Source organism: Pelophylax lessonae, assembly GCF_965119305.1.
Source record: "Pelophylax lessonae genome assembly, chromosome: 5".
Classification (NCBI taxonomy): Eukaryota; Metazoa; Chordata; class Amphibia; order Anura; family Ranidae; genus Pelophylax; species Pelophylax lessonae.
In genome coordinates this window covers 385,739,323-385,753,624 of record NC_138772.1, presented here as the reverse complement: position 1 = coordinate 385,753,624, position 14,302 = coordinate 385,739,323, and the positions used below count along the sequence as shown (strand labels likewise).

The 14,302-nt window shown below is 41.5% G+C and overlaps 1 protein-coding gene across 4 annotated transcripts in view; it reads left to right on the top strand.

Annotated features, from left to right (window-relative positions):
- Positions 1-14,302, top strand: part of MTCL1 (microtubule crosslinking factor 1) — a 282,099-nt gene that overhangs the window by 160,716 nt on the left and 107,081 nt on the right. For 2 of the 4 annotated variants that reach the window (XM_082259551.1, XM_082259548.1), the window contains exons 4-7: positions 165-224; positions 2,675-3,994; positions 4,712-4,864; positions 9,115-9,234. In XM_082259551.1, coding sequence (XP_082115677.1) covers positions 165-224; positions 2,675-3,994; positions 4,712-4,864; positions 9,115-9,234 — 1,653 coding nt within the window. The remainder of the gene's footprint in view (positions 1-164; positions 225-2,674; positions 3,995-4,711; positions 4,865-9,114; positions 9,235-14,302) is intronic. The other 2 variants (XM_082259550.1, XM_082259549.1) reach the window with 2 other exon arrangements.

The following is a 14,302-nucleotide window of genomic DNA, read 5'->3' as shown; positions in this document are numbered from 1 at the left end:
CCAAATAACTTCTTGACTTCTTCCAACTATGTTAAAAAAAAAAAAGATTAGTTTGAGTTTCACCTACCATTATTATACTACCCAAAATAGTAATTGATTGGATAACAAAACTGTAATTGATCAATATTGTATTATCTCAGACTGTCCCTATTAATCTTTTTCAGAGTACGTTAAAACGAAGAGGAAGCCGAGAGATGCACAAAGATAAGAAGACCCCAAGCCAGGTATTTACATTCTGGGATTTTACAGTTAAAAAATGTGACAACTAAAATAATTTTGTATGGTAACACATTAAAAAAAAAATAAAAAAATAAGCCTGTGAGTCAGTTGTTTGAGAAAAGTGGACACAGTAACCTTATTAGGAAGCTACTGCTTTTGCAAAGAAAACTTGCTGAGCACTATGTGTGAAAGAATTAAAAAAAGACCATAGGTTACTCTTTTTAGGTTTAAGCTGTTCATGCAAGTGAAATATTGCTTTTTAAATTTGAAAATAAATGGTTCTTGATATAGCCAACACATGATCAGAAGTAACAAGCAACGGTACATACACTGGGCTTAGCCCTGAGCGCAGCAATTTTCATTACCTGTCATGATGTAGGCTCAGATCTGTTGTTTCACTCTACAGATGCCAGCTCATGCTGTCTGTTCTCTGCCCGAGCACAAGCCTGCTCTTAGTATTAATGAAAGTGGAGACTTGTTTTCCAACACTGATTAGAAATGCATTTTCTGGGTGTTTTGGGGAATAAGTAGTGGGGAAGGATGTGGGATGCACTGCTTACCATTGCAATATCTACAGAATTTGTTCCTGCACAACTCTGCATATTGTAAAATTAATTGATGTTTGATTAGAGTACCTAGTTTTCTTCAGATATAGAATACCACTTTCAATAACTTTTTTTTCCCTTTTGTTCATTGACAGACACAGCTTCAGGTCTTCATAACCATTGGGTTATACTGCCCCCTACAGGAGTAGGACACCAGGCAGAAGAAAAAACTGGCTACGCCCATGGGCAGTCCCTGGGGGTATACTCCCTCTCTCTAATATATCACTCAGTTTTTTTCTGCCTAGTCAGGAGTAAGGACCTAGTTCCTTGCTGGGATCTATGGTCCTGGCAATTTTTTCTTTTTAGATAGAATTTATTTTCTCCTAGATTTTCCCTGGGAGATCTGCATTTTACTGTTGGACTGGGCGACGGGCTGGATAATCTAGATCCAGTGGTCACTCCAGTCTGGCCAGCAAGTGTGCGCAGACCTCAGCTTCACGCTAGTTCGGCCGCTTCATAGCCCCACTGGACGGGGGGCTGGCCTGTGAGTTAAATGCCTTGCGAGGTCGCATACGACCGTGTTGCAGCATTCCACCTGGCCAACAGCCCCCCCATTTTGAAAGGGGTTCTGTCTGGAGTGGTGCCCACCTGGTTTCTGGTTTGGTGAGTAGCTGTTCCCCCCCCCCAGGGATTTGGGGTGGATGTGGGCCCCTCCTTGGGACAGTTGGACCCCCAGGTGCCCCTCCTTCCCGTCAGGCATACATATGTTGGGGCTGCTTGGATGGTCTGGTCCACCTCCTGTAAAGGGGCAGTATAACTCAATGGTTATAAGGATCTGAAGCTGTGTCCATCAATGAACATCAGAAAAATTGATTTTACGATAAGTCAAAAATCCTATTTTCCTTTATATGAATGAACATTTTCAGTACAATGATTATTTTCCTTAACCACTTCTGGACCGGAAGGTTTTCCCCCTTAATACTGTAACTGACAATTTCTAGAATGTCTGTGCTCTCTTTGGTGAGGAAGCAGTATATTTTGCATGTTTAGTGAAAGGGCTAGAAATGTTATGGATATGAGCAATGAAGATGGCATAGTCAAGTTTGACGCAAATATGGGGATCTTGTAATCAAGTTGAATTGCTTTTGCATTATGGTAGAGAAATTATTTGGAAATGTAAAAAGGGATGTTATTTCAGTAGTGTCTAGATTTTAATTTACTTCCCGGACTTCCACACAGGTCAGTAATGCACACTATTAGTCTGTTATTCCATCACAAAAATAGTCCATGGACTACAGGTAAATCTGGATGTTCTGCATTCAGGAAATATCAGAGGCTGTAGGATACCAGATGTAGTGGTGTAGGGTAGAAATATATTATGTTATGGTAAAGGCCAAATGTTTTGGTTCACTAAAAAATCAGTGCAAAGCTAAATTCAATTTTTTTTTTTAAATGCAATTATAATTCTGAACCATCTCTACATAAAGTCTACCTATTTCTTCAGAAGATCAGAAAAACTACTTATTGGATTAACAGGGCAACATTTTTTTGTACGTTTCCGTAATCTCCCAAAGCTTGGTTATCTCCTGATTCCTGTAAATTTTAATATCCAATAGTGTACAGTTTTTACTGTGAGCTTTAACACATTTTCTATTTTGAACAAAATTGCTAAATGTTGGGGCCTACTGGCTGCCATCAGGTCAACTGGAAATAAAAATGTTAAATTTAGGTAAGAATTTGCTGGGGAGAACTGATTACCCCCTGTGGAAAGCAGTTTCCACAGAGAATGGTTAATAATATTTTATGATTGAAATTCTCTCCATTAATTTGCAAAACTTGTTCATATGTGTTTCTTGTCTTGAAAATGTTAATAAAAAAAACCCTGTAATTGTATATTTCCTATTATACAGGAAGACAGTGCTGACTTAAAATGTCAGCTTCAGTTTGCAAAAGAGGAAGCAGTGCTGATGCGTAAGAAAATGGCCAAACTTGGAAAAGAGAAGGATGATCTAGAGCAGGAACTGGAGAAATACAAGTCAGTCTATGGAGATGTAGAAAGTCCTCTACCAACCGGAGAGACTGGGGGCCCACCCAGCACAAGAGAAGCTGAGTTAAAACTGCGTCTTAAGTTGGTTGAAGAGGAAGCTAATATTCTTGGAAGAAAAATAGTTGAGTTAGAGGTGGAAAACAGGGGCATTAAAGCAGAAATGGAAGATCTCAGGTGCCAGTATGAAAAAGAATTTCTAAGCAGGGAGTACATTTCAAGCATTCCTACCTCACCATATGGTGATTCCATGGACTCTGCCACAGAGCTACGACGCCACCTCCAGTTTGTGGAAGAGGAAGCGGAGCTGCTGAGGAGATCCATTTCTGAGATAGAGGATCACAATAAACAGCTTACAACTGAGCTGAACAGATTCAAGTTTGGTCCTGTGCAGGACCTTGTCTGGATTGATGACAACTCTTCCAAATGCAATGGGTCAGTACAGGAGGAGCTAAAGGCAGCACGTATTCAGATAAGTGAGCTTAGTTCTAAGGTATTGAAACTTCAGTATGAAAACCGCGTTTTACTATCGAATGTTCAACGTTATGATCTGGTGTCACACTTGGGAATGCGAACATCAAGCCCACGTGATAGTGATGCAGAAAGTGATGCAGGGAAAAAAGAAAGTGACAGCGAAGAGGGACGTCATGCTCAACCAAAGAGAGAAGGTCCTATTGGTGGAGAGAGCGACTCAGAAGATGCCTATGAGAAGACCTCAGGCTTTGAAAGTGTAAAACCCTCTGAGGCTGGTGAAACATATTGTGCAGAATTGGTTAAACTGAGAGAAGATGCACACTATTTCATGAACATGAAATGTGAAGCAGAACGTCTAGGAAAGACGGTAGAGCGCTTAATTACAGACACAGACAGCTTGATCTATGATGCCAAATTGCAGATAACAAGCAGTTCTGTGGATGAAGTATTAAAGGGCTGTCCAGAGAGAGGAGACACCTCTGGGTCAGAAGTTTTAAGCAGTATCAATACAAAAATGAAAGTATTCAGGAAAGAGTTGCATAGCTTTCTAGAAATGGTTGAGCACACAGGGGAAGGACTAAAAGAGCATGCAGAAGACCTGTCCCCAATGCCACATCTCACAGAATCATCTAGTTTTTTGTCCAACCTGACTTCTGCTTCTCGAGATTCTCCAATTGGAAATCTTGGAAAAGAACTGATAACTGACTTTCAGGTAATTAGTGTTGCTTATTTGGTTTAGTTACTGCTTCTTTATGCCATTAACAAACAAGCACTCTTTTTTCCCCAGCTAAATTACTTTTCTAGATTGTATGAATTCAAAATTACTGCAGTTAATAAGCATCCATTTGTTGGGAACTTGTAATTTTATGCTTTAAGTTTCTCAGCTTTAATCATTTTTTAATTTATATTTGCCAGTATTGTGGTGAAGGAGTAAAGATGTCCTAAAATTTTTAGTAGTGCATGTTCATACTGCACATATCAAATGGAACATTTTACCGTTACAATGGGGAAGAAATTTGGTATGCTGCTGCTTTCATGGCCTGCACGCTTGTTGTTGGTATGACATATGCACCTCTCATTGCATGCGCGCCTCATAACCAGTGTTTGCATTCTTTTTTTTCCCCCTTGTTTTTTCTCTTGCTTTCCAGATATTTCAGCCCATCATTTTGCTCATACTCTTTTTGGTTTTGTTTTCATCACTGTCTTATGCCACCATATTTAAGTTAGTCTTCCTCTTCACGCTTTTCTTTGTCTTGTAGTTTTTTTCAGTCGTCTACCTTACCCATTTTTGTTTTTATTTGTACGTCTGTTTGTGTTTTTTTTTTTTGGTTTTGTTTTTTTTTTTTTTTTGGTTTTGTTTTTGTTTTTTTTTACCTCCCCATCCCTTGTCTTCTTTTTATTTGTGTTTATATACTACCCATGCACCTAGCAGTCCAAGCTGAGGGAACAAATGGAATTGCAACCCCACCATGAGCATGAAGAAGATTCCCATCGTCTCCTTGTAAATCATGAATCACATCGCAGAGCAGATGGGGACAGTAAGCACTACAGGCCAGGAGACAAGGGCGGTTTCAGTCTAGAGGTTAGAAATGTTGCATAATTTATTACAGCTAGATGTTAATAGAATGTTTTTTGTGCTTCTAGGTATAGGGTTGTATAATATTTTAAAACAATATTCCAGCACTAAGCTTGATTCCAATGAACAGATTTGCTGCCACTGGCCTTAGATATAGAAACTAAATAGAAATTAGACATTTCAGCTTGTTATTTTAACCACTTTACCACCGGAGGATTTTGCTGTCTTACGTCCAGGCCACTTTTTGCGATTTGGCACTGTGCGACTTTAACTGAAAATTGCGCGGTCGTGCGATGCCGTACCCAAACAAAATTTACGTCCTTTTTTTCCCACAAATAGAGCTTTCTTTTGGTGGTATTTGATCACCTGTGCAATTTTTACTTTTTGCGCTATAAACAAAAAACGAGAGTTTATTTTGAAAAAATAACAATATTTTTAACATTTTTTTATATGAAATTCCCCCTCAAAAAATGTAAAAATCTATTTTTTTTTAAATTTTTGGCCAATTTGTTTTATGCTACATATGTTTGGTAAAAAAAATCACGATAAGCGTATTTTGATTGGTTTGCGCAAAAGTTTTTGCGTTTACTAACTACGGGAAAGATTTCTGTCATTTTTGGTGTTTTTTTTTAACGCGTAAGGCGGCGATCTGCAATTTTTTTTATGCGGTACTGCGACATTGCGGCGGACAGATCGGACCCTTGACTGACATTTTTGACACTTTTGGGGATACCAGTGACATTACTGCAGTAATCAGTGCTATATATATGCACTGTTACTGTAAAAATGACACTGGCAGGGAAGGGGTTAATTTTATTGGAGAGGGAGGAGTTAATGTATGCCTGGTGCTTACTAACGTGTGGGGGGGAGGTGACTGACTGACACAGGGACAGATCGCATATGTTCAGCTATGCTGAACACTGCGATCTGTCACTCCCTGTCACTTAGGAGATCCGCCCGCTCTGTTTACACAAGCGGGCGGATCTCCTCACTCGATTCCCCGACGTTCGGGGAAGAGCAGCGGCGATCGCTGCCGCTCCTCCCCTGGCCCGACTCCCGCTGTGACTGAAAACAGCGGGAGCGCGCCGCCTACAGGGGGAGGAGTCGGGCGACGTAGCTGGACGGTATCGAGCCACATTGCTGCAGTAGCAGCAATGTGAGCAGTGGCCAAGTGGTTAATACATATTTAATTTGACCTAAAGTGCTTTTTTTGTATTGTGAGCACAATGACAAAAGCAGTGCAGGAGATTTTTAAAAATGTAAAGTGTGTATTGAAAATGCCTTTTTAGATTATTGTTTTTTAATACTTTTTTTACATGACATATGAAACATGTATCAAATAGGATTTGTGTTGAAAAAGTAAAAACAGCAGTATACTAATAATATTATTATATATGTCCTCCGGAAAGTTTTACCCTCTTCATAACCAGGCCGTTTTACTATTTAGCACTGTGCTACTGTAACTGGTAATTTCTTAGCGGTGCGATGCTTTACCCAAACGAAATGTATAGAATTTTTTTCACACAAAATAGAGCTTTCTTTTGGTGGTATTTTATCACCACTGGGTTTTTTATTTTTTGCTATATAAACAAAAAAAAGACTGGACATTTTGAAAAAAAAAAAAAAAAACAATATTTTTTACTTTTTGCTATAAAACACATCCAAAAAAAAAAATGAATTTCTTCATAAATGTTGTCCAAAATGTAATCTACTATATGTCTTTAATAAAAGAAAATCCAAATAAGTGTATATTGATTGGTTTGCGTGATTATAGCACGGTATATACAGGGTGAGCACAGAAACACTCTTTGATTTCCAACAGAAATAGAATGTAACTTTATTGGGATATGCTTACACATTGATGGCTATAGCTGCATTGACTCATACAGTTTCATGTAGTATTGATTGGTTTCACACACACACTTGATGTGCACTCTAAGTGGAAGGTCAGCTCATCACTGAAAAAGATCTTTGACAGCAAGTTATAATCATTTCTATGGACACAGACAGGGTGGCTCGGCCTACTCCCTTCCTAAAGAATTTGACATCAGTCAATATAATAACATAATCAATCTGTTATCAATCTGCCCAGGGAGGAAGGATTGAGCTAAAAAAGCCTCTGCTCTCATGCACAGCTCTGAATCCGGAATTGGCTGAGGTAAGTATAAGGGTGGGGGGGAGTGGGCTGAGGGGAATTCTGTGACACAGAATTTTATTTATTTTAATGCATACAATGCATTGAGGTTAAAGAAAAAAAAAAACTTTAGGCTTTAAGGTGGCCATAGATCTGAGATGACAGGTGCTCTGTGTTCTTCAATTTGGATGGCTTTTGTCTGTGGGGGACTCACCTACTTATTTTAGAAGGGAACAATGGATAGTTTAGATCTGTCTACCTGTTACTTTCCTCCTCTGCCGTCCATTTGGGGTAAGATATGAATTTACATAAAATAACTGCCTACTAATTCTTATGAAGTCAGAGGACAAGGAGGCTAGTATGTATTGACACAACACTTAGTCTCAATAAATACCAGGGGTCTTGGATTAATATTTACAATGGTCTGGTCAGTAAAAGTTTCTTCCGGCAGAGGTCCAAATCTGATGTTTACACTATAACACATCACAGTCCCACTGTACATCAGTGTCTTCAGCCTACTCTTCACATCATAACCCGCTTCACATCACAGTCTTCCCCCCTTACATCAGTGTCCACAGACCTCTCTTACATCACAGCCCCCCCCCCCCTTTACATCGTAGTCCCCCCTTTAAAGCAGTTCCACAGTGTCCTCCATTCTCCTTCACATCACAGTGCCCCTTTACATTGTAATCCCCTTAACATCGCAGTGCCCTTTACATCACAGTGCCCCTGACATCACAGTGCCTCTTTACATCACAGTGCCTCTTTATATCACAGTGCCCCTTTACATCACAGTGTGTCTTTATATCATAGTGCCCTCACTTAACAGTGCCCCATTATATCACAGTGCCCCATTCAATGCAAGCCTCCCCTGCAAGGCCCTATCTTTGGCAGGGTAGAGGCACTTATCAATTTAGATTTCCTCTCATGGGCCTTCTGCACGGCCACCACTGTCATCCTCACAGCAGGGCAGGAGGCGGGAGAAGCTGCAGATCTGGACGGAGGTGCCCAATTTATTATGTTAACAAGCAGGGGATTACCCGCTTGCTAACTTAAAAAGACTCCTACTCTCCTGCCTGCCATTCCTGCACCCTGCTGTAAGGTTGATAGCAGCGGCCTAGCAGGAGACTAGGGAGAGGATATCCAGCTGCTAAATGGCATGGCCACTGTCTGGACACGACTGTCACTTGGTCTGGGTCCCGACACCACGGCCCGCTGTTTAGTGATCCCTTAAATATAATATTGTTATTGCAGTCATAGCAAGGCTGGCTTAACACCTATGCGTTAACACACAGTTTTACATGCTTTGCCTTAAAGTGGAACTAAACCAACCTTTTTTTAGAAAACTGCAAGCAGACAGCTATGTCTCTTTTGCAATAATGATATGCAGTTTTCTACGGAATGTAAACTGACCACAGCTCGTGCATACCCAGCATACTTTGGCTGTGCCAGAATCACTGAATCCCACGTGCATGCTCAGGATGACGTCATCCCCCTGCGGCCAATTTAGAGGATGAAAGAATGTAACTGCCGCATCGTGTGAAGGTGGAGGTCAGTATATTGGAGAGTTTCGTTCCACTTTAAGGCCACCCAATATTTTTTAATGAGCTACCAAGCAGCACACAACAAACTGTATCAGTTCATTTTTTTGTAATGAAATGAAGGTGCATTACCTTGATCTGTTATGGATGCCCAGTAAAAATGAATGGGACTGCATTTCACTAACACCTGCATGGAACAGCACTAGGTAATGCAGTAACATGCACATCGCCACAACATAAAAGTGTGTAGCCAGCCTTAAAGAGTATTTAGGGGGCATGTAAAGAAGAATTTCTTTGATAAGCAGAAAAAATGTTAACTTGAAAATAACTATTTACTTCCTTTACACTAATGAATCATTTGAAACTTTTTTTTTTTTTAAACAAGAATCATTTGAAAAGTTGTCATATTTCAGACACAATGTATGTTCTATCAATCCATAGTGTTTTTTACAGGATTAAACAACTTAACTTTTGTTTACAAGCCCTGAATATTTTGGGCTTGCTTTAAGAAAAAAAAAAAAAAAAAAGATTTTTAGCGTCTTGTTTATATAACACTTATGTTTTACGTCTTCTATATCCAGCTCAGCAATCACGTGTCGCCTGAAAAGAATTCAACACTACGTGAACTGCAGGCTATTCTTGAACAGGAAAGGAGACTACACCAAGAGGAGCATGAAAAGGTGACAGACAGGCTCATTCAGGTATTATGTGCCCTAATCCATCACCTTTCACAGGGTCAGACACAACTTACTGTTTAGAGAAAGACAACAATGTAATGCAGGGCAGACGTCTAAGAATTCATTCAGTTTAGTTTCTCTTGACATTTAGCAGTTGTACAGTACAACAATAGTCTAACCACCTATTCTACCCCAAGACGAAACCTTAATTCCTATTTAAAAGAGATGTGTATTTTCGAAGTTAAAGCACATTTTAAACCCAAAACCAAAAATGTATTTAACTGTAAAATGTATTATATTGCAACTTACCAATCCTTAGATGTGTTGGCTGCGTTCATTTTCTTTTTTTTTTTAGGCTTTTTCCCCTTTTTACCTGGTGATCTGGCCACTAATGCTCCTACTGTATTAGAGTGTCCCCACTCCAGAAGAAAGAGCACAAGGGTACCTTTGGACAGCAGTATTTTTTTGGGGTGGCACTTGGTTTTGACTTGGTTCCCATTTCCGCCCTGATAGCCTAAGCAATCCGAGGGAAATTAAACACCCCACCTTCACCCACAGCCTTCTGGGACACATCACAGGTCCCAGAAGACTGCCGGACCATTCACAAGGCACAGTGCGGCTTGCGCATGGGCAGTAGAAAGCTGGTTGTGAAGCTGCAAGATTTCTCTTAGTTAGGATGCCGGCGCTAGGGACCTGAAGCCCATAGAAGAATCAGTTTGGGTGGGGACAGCGCTGGATCCCTGAACAGGTGAGTGTCCTTATATTAAAAGTTAGCAGCTACAGTATTTGTAATTGCTGACTTTTCATTTTTTTTTGGGGGGGGGACTGGCGCTCCTCTTTAAGCATTGACAGCAAAAATTGGAATCTGATTGGTTTCTATGCAGAGCTGCACCAGATTTTGCACTCTCCAGTTTTAGTAAATGGTCCCTATTGTAACCTGACAGCAAGACTCTCTGCTGTCAGATTACACTGATCAGCAGCTGCAGACTGCTGATGGAGAATAATTTTCCAACAAAATCGTTCAACAGAAGTCATTATAACAATAAACTTCTGTCAAACAGGCATAGCCAAACATGGATCAAGTTTTGGCCAGGACCTGCTAAACCGGACCAATTTTGATCCATCTCTGGCCAGCTTTACAGGCTGAATCACCAGGTGAAAATAAAGAAAAAAAAAACTAAAAATGAAAAACAATGCAGCCACCACATCTAACAATTATTAAAAAATAAGTGCACTTTTAACCACTTTGAGCTTCTTGTAATCAGATGAGATGGAATACATCTCAAACCAAAAGTTCTAAATTCAAGTTTATCTGGATAAATAGGTAGGATGGAAGAGGCGAAGCCTTAAAACATGATAATGACAGTGTCTTTGAGCGGAGGCTGTCACATAGAGGACACAGTGCAGCTGATTCAGGTGTTCCATCCCTGCAATGTAGGTCATTGTCAGCCTGGGTTCATTCAGGCTGTCAGCACCTTTCCTCTTCCCTGGATACTGGCTTTTACACAGGGAGTGAGTCGAGTCTGCATACACTGATGCATGCTGTGAATCTGGCTCTGTGATGACAACTCAGCTTTTGTAAGTGCAATTCCCTCTGTTTTTACTATTCTTAATAAATTGTGTTAGAACATTGCTGTCTGAACTAAGTGCATGGCCCCTGATCCCATCTTAATGGACTCTTCACTCCACAGCCAACTTGAGCTTTTAACAGTGTCCCTATATTGCTATGTACATGGCTTGACAGACATACTTCACTACATTTGTAGAATGGGTGTTCCCTCCATCCTTATATGCAGGATCCTTTACCCAGTTGGGTACTCAACTTATGAAAGTCATTGCAGAACCTTTCTCACAGATTAGAATACCTGGGCCTTAGTTTAGACATGGCCCTGCTTGGGATCTATCTGCTTCGGGGACTAGCTCTGTGCCTCAACTCTAATGCCAAGGCTCTTCAGCCCAGAAAAAAACCCTCACTTTGTGCCTGCATGAGGGTCTTGGGCCCATGGTTGCCTCCTTTGGGACAGTGACGTATGCTTATTACACTAATCATATAATTACATGGAAAAAAAATTATTTTTCAAAAATTGTTACCCTTTTAAATAAAAACCTATAAAATAAATATTCAAATTTGCTAACAAATTATCGTGCATCTCCAAAATGTTCAAGGCTTGTATGGAGAAAAAGGTTGTAGTCCTGAAATGGTAAACAAATACTGTGCTACTAGTTGCCAAGTTCTCTGGACTTGTAAAGGTCTGAGCCTCATACTGCAGATTGGGATAGGAAATGGTATTTTGAAGGAAACAGACAGTGATGGCTCTAAATACTGTGCAGATTAGCAGTAATTATCTAGTTAAGTACTTCCCAGATGAAGAGATTAGGTAATTTCTATGCAAATGATCAGTTATTACCAGCTCATGATAGATTTGGGCGACGTATGCTGGGCTCCAGTACTGCGCTGTATGAAAAAATCTGTATTAGACATGAAATATTTATCAACTGCTGCAGGGTGTTGTTGACCCATTTTTGTGTATTTTTTTCATGTTCACTTTTGAATAATACGTAAGTGAAAATATAGTTGGAATCAGCACCCATATAGTTGTAATTGCATTATTAAAGCCTCTTGCACACGATACTCCTGTTTGAGCATCTACTTTTTCAGGCTTCTTTTTTATGTATTTACGTGCCTTTTCGTGTATATGCGTTTGCGCAATTTCAGAATCACACGCGTGTTCATGTTCTACGCAATATGTAAACGGCATTTGCGCACATTTGTGTGCATTCACACGTATTCGCGCACATGAGGTGTAAGTTACTGACCAAAAAAGCTGAATTTTTTTTCTACTAAAGAATGCACATTGCCTGTTTACCCACCTGCAAAGGCAGATTACAATTAATAGGCTGTATGTTAGCTACGTAAGCTTTTTCAACCTGCAGTGTGCAAGAGACCTTAAAGTGCTTGTAAACCTCAGACATAAAATCTGAACTAAGCATATTCTTCTATAGTGTGTACGCATCTCAGTTAAGAAATTTCTGTCTGTTGCCTCATTTGTCTGCTATTGGCTTGAATCAGAGGGGTACCTAGAACCTTCAGGGCCCCGATTCAAAAAACCATGAAGCACCCCCGACCCAAGCTCAGGGTCCTTCCCTCCTAGCCTGGGGACCTTTCTTATGGTTCCATAGCTGGACCCTTTTGCATGTTCTGCAGCAGGCCCTCTTCCTGCCCTTACAATAGAATCCCCTTTACATCTGAGTTCCCCTCTACAGTACATTAGAGTCTGCAGGGTTAGGCTTACAGGGATCCTGATGTAAAGGGGAACTCTGCTGGCCCTGGTGCAGAGGGGAACTCTGCTGGACCTGGCCCAAAGGGGAACTCTGCAGGCCCTGGTGCAAAAGGGGAACTCTGCAGGCCCTGGTGCAAAGGGGAACTCTGCAGGCCCTGGTGCAAAGGGGAACTCTGCGGGCCCTGGTGCAAAGGGGAACTCTGCAGACCCTGGTGTAAAGGGGAACTCTGGGGACCCTGGTGTAAAGGGGAACTCTGCAGGCCCTGGTGTAAAGGGGAACGCTGCGGACCCTGGTGTAAAGGGGAACTCTGCAGACCCTGGTGTAAAGGGGAACTCTGCAGATCCTTGTGTAAACGAGAACTCTGCAGGCCCTGGTGCAAAGGGGAACTCTGCAGGCCCTGGTGCAAAGGGGAACTCTGCGGACCCAGGTGTAAAGGGGAACTCTCCGAATCTTGGTGTAAAGGGGAACTCTGCAGACCCTGGTGGAAAGGGGAACTCTGTGGACCCTGGTGGTGTAAAGGGAAATGTTGCAGACTCTGGTGTAAAGGGAAACGCTGATGTAAGAGGTTTTCTGGTCACCAGAGCCCCTCCTTACATCAGAGTTTGCAGAGTTTCCCCTTGAATTGTAAGGGTGAACTCTGCTGACTCTGATGTAAAGGGGAATAATGGGAACTCTGATGAAAGGGGGGCTCTTACATCAGAGTTCCCCTTTACACCAGAGTCTTCAGAGTGAATACACTAAGGTAAAGAGGTTCACTGATGTAAGAGGAAAGTGTGGACACTGATATAAGGGGGACCTTTATATGAGTCTCCCTCCTTACCTTAGGGTCTCCACTTGCCCCTTACATCAGTGACCCCACAGAGAGAGAGTCATTGCCTGACTGCCCTACAGAGCTGTCACACACTAACCTGTAAATGACTGCAGGATTTGGTTCTCCTCTTTCCCAGGCCCTCTCCTTACAGTTTCTTTCAAAAGGAAAGGTGCCTTGTCCCGAGCTTCCTCTCCCCCTGCACCCCCCTCCCCTCCCTGCACACCTGACCTGCTCAAGCCCAGCCCAGCTTAGCTGATTACTAATCAGCCAGCTCCGGAACTGCACGCATGCTCAGTTCTGGAACAAGTCGATTGTTTATCGGCTGGGCTGGGCTGGGGGTCTGCTGGTTAGGTGCACTTTTCTGCTGTTTACACTGGCAGGACTACTTGGGGCCCCCCACAGTGGTGAAACATCAGGGCCCGGTCGCAAGTAGGACCTGTGCAACCCTGGTAGTTCTGCCACTGGCATGAATTACTTCTGACATGTTTTCCTGACACCAAGATAAAAAATGCAGTGGGGGGGAGTTCCTGCTGATTGACAGCCTCAGATTTGTTCCTGTGTGCTGTGTGAAGGGGGTGTGTCCCTTTCCTCCAATCAGCTCTCAGAGCTCTCCTCACTGAGCTCTACAGAGTGTAATTTCAGCTCTCTGTCCCCTTTTTTCTAACAGCTCAGACAAGCTTTATAAATTTGGTACCTTGAACAGATGTAGAGAAGAGAAGACTGCATATAAACAGTTACAACTCATGTAGGATGATTTGTTTTATCTCTGTGCATTACCTGAGGCCAATCACTTCACTGGGTACATGTAAAGAATTACAATTACTTTAAATTACTTAGTCCAGCCTACTCAGTCAATGAAAGAGACCTCAGTCTTACCCTCATGTACTACATTGCATGTTTTTCAGATAGCACCAATAAAATCAGATGAATGCAAAGTACTTGGGCCGGTGACCTATTCAACCAGCCTCCATACACTTTTTTAATAACATTTGGCCAATC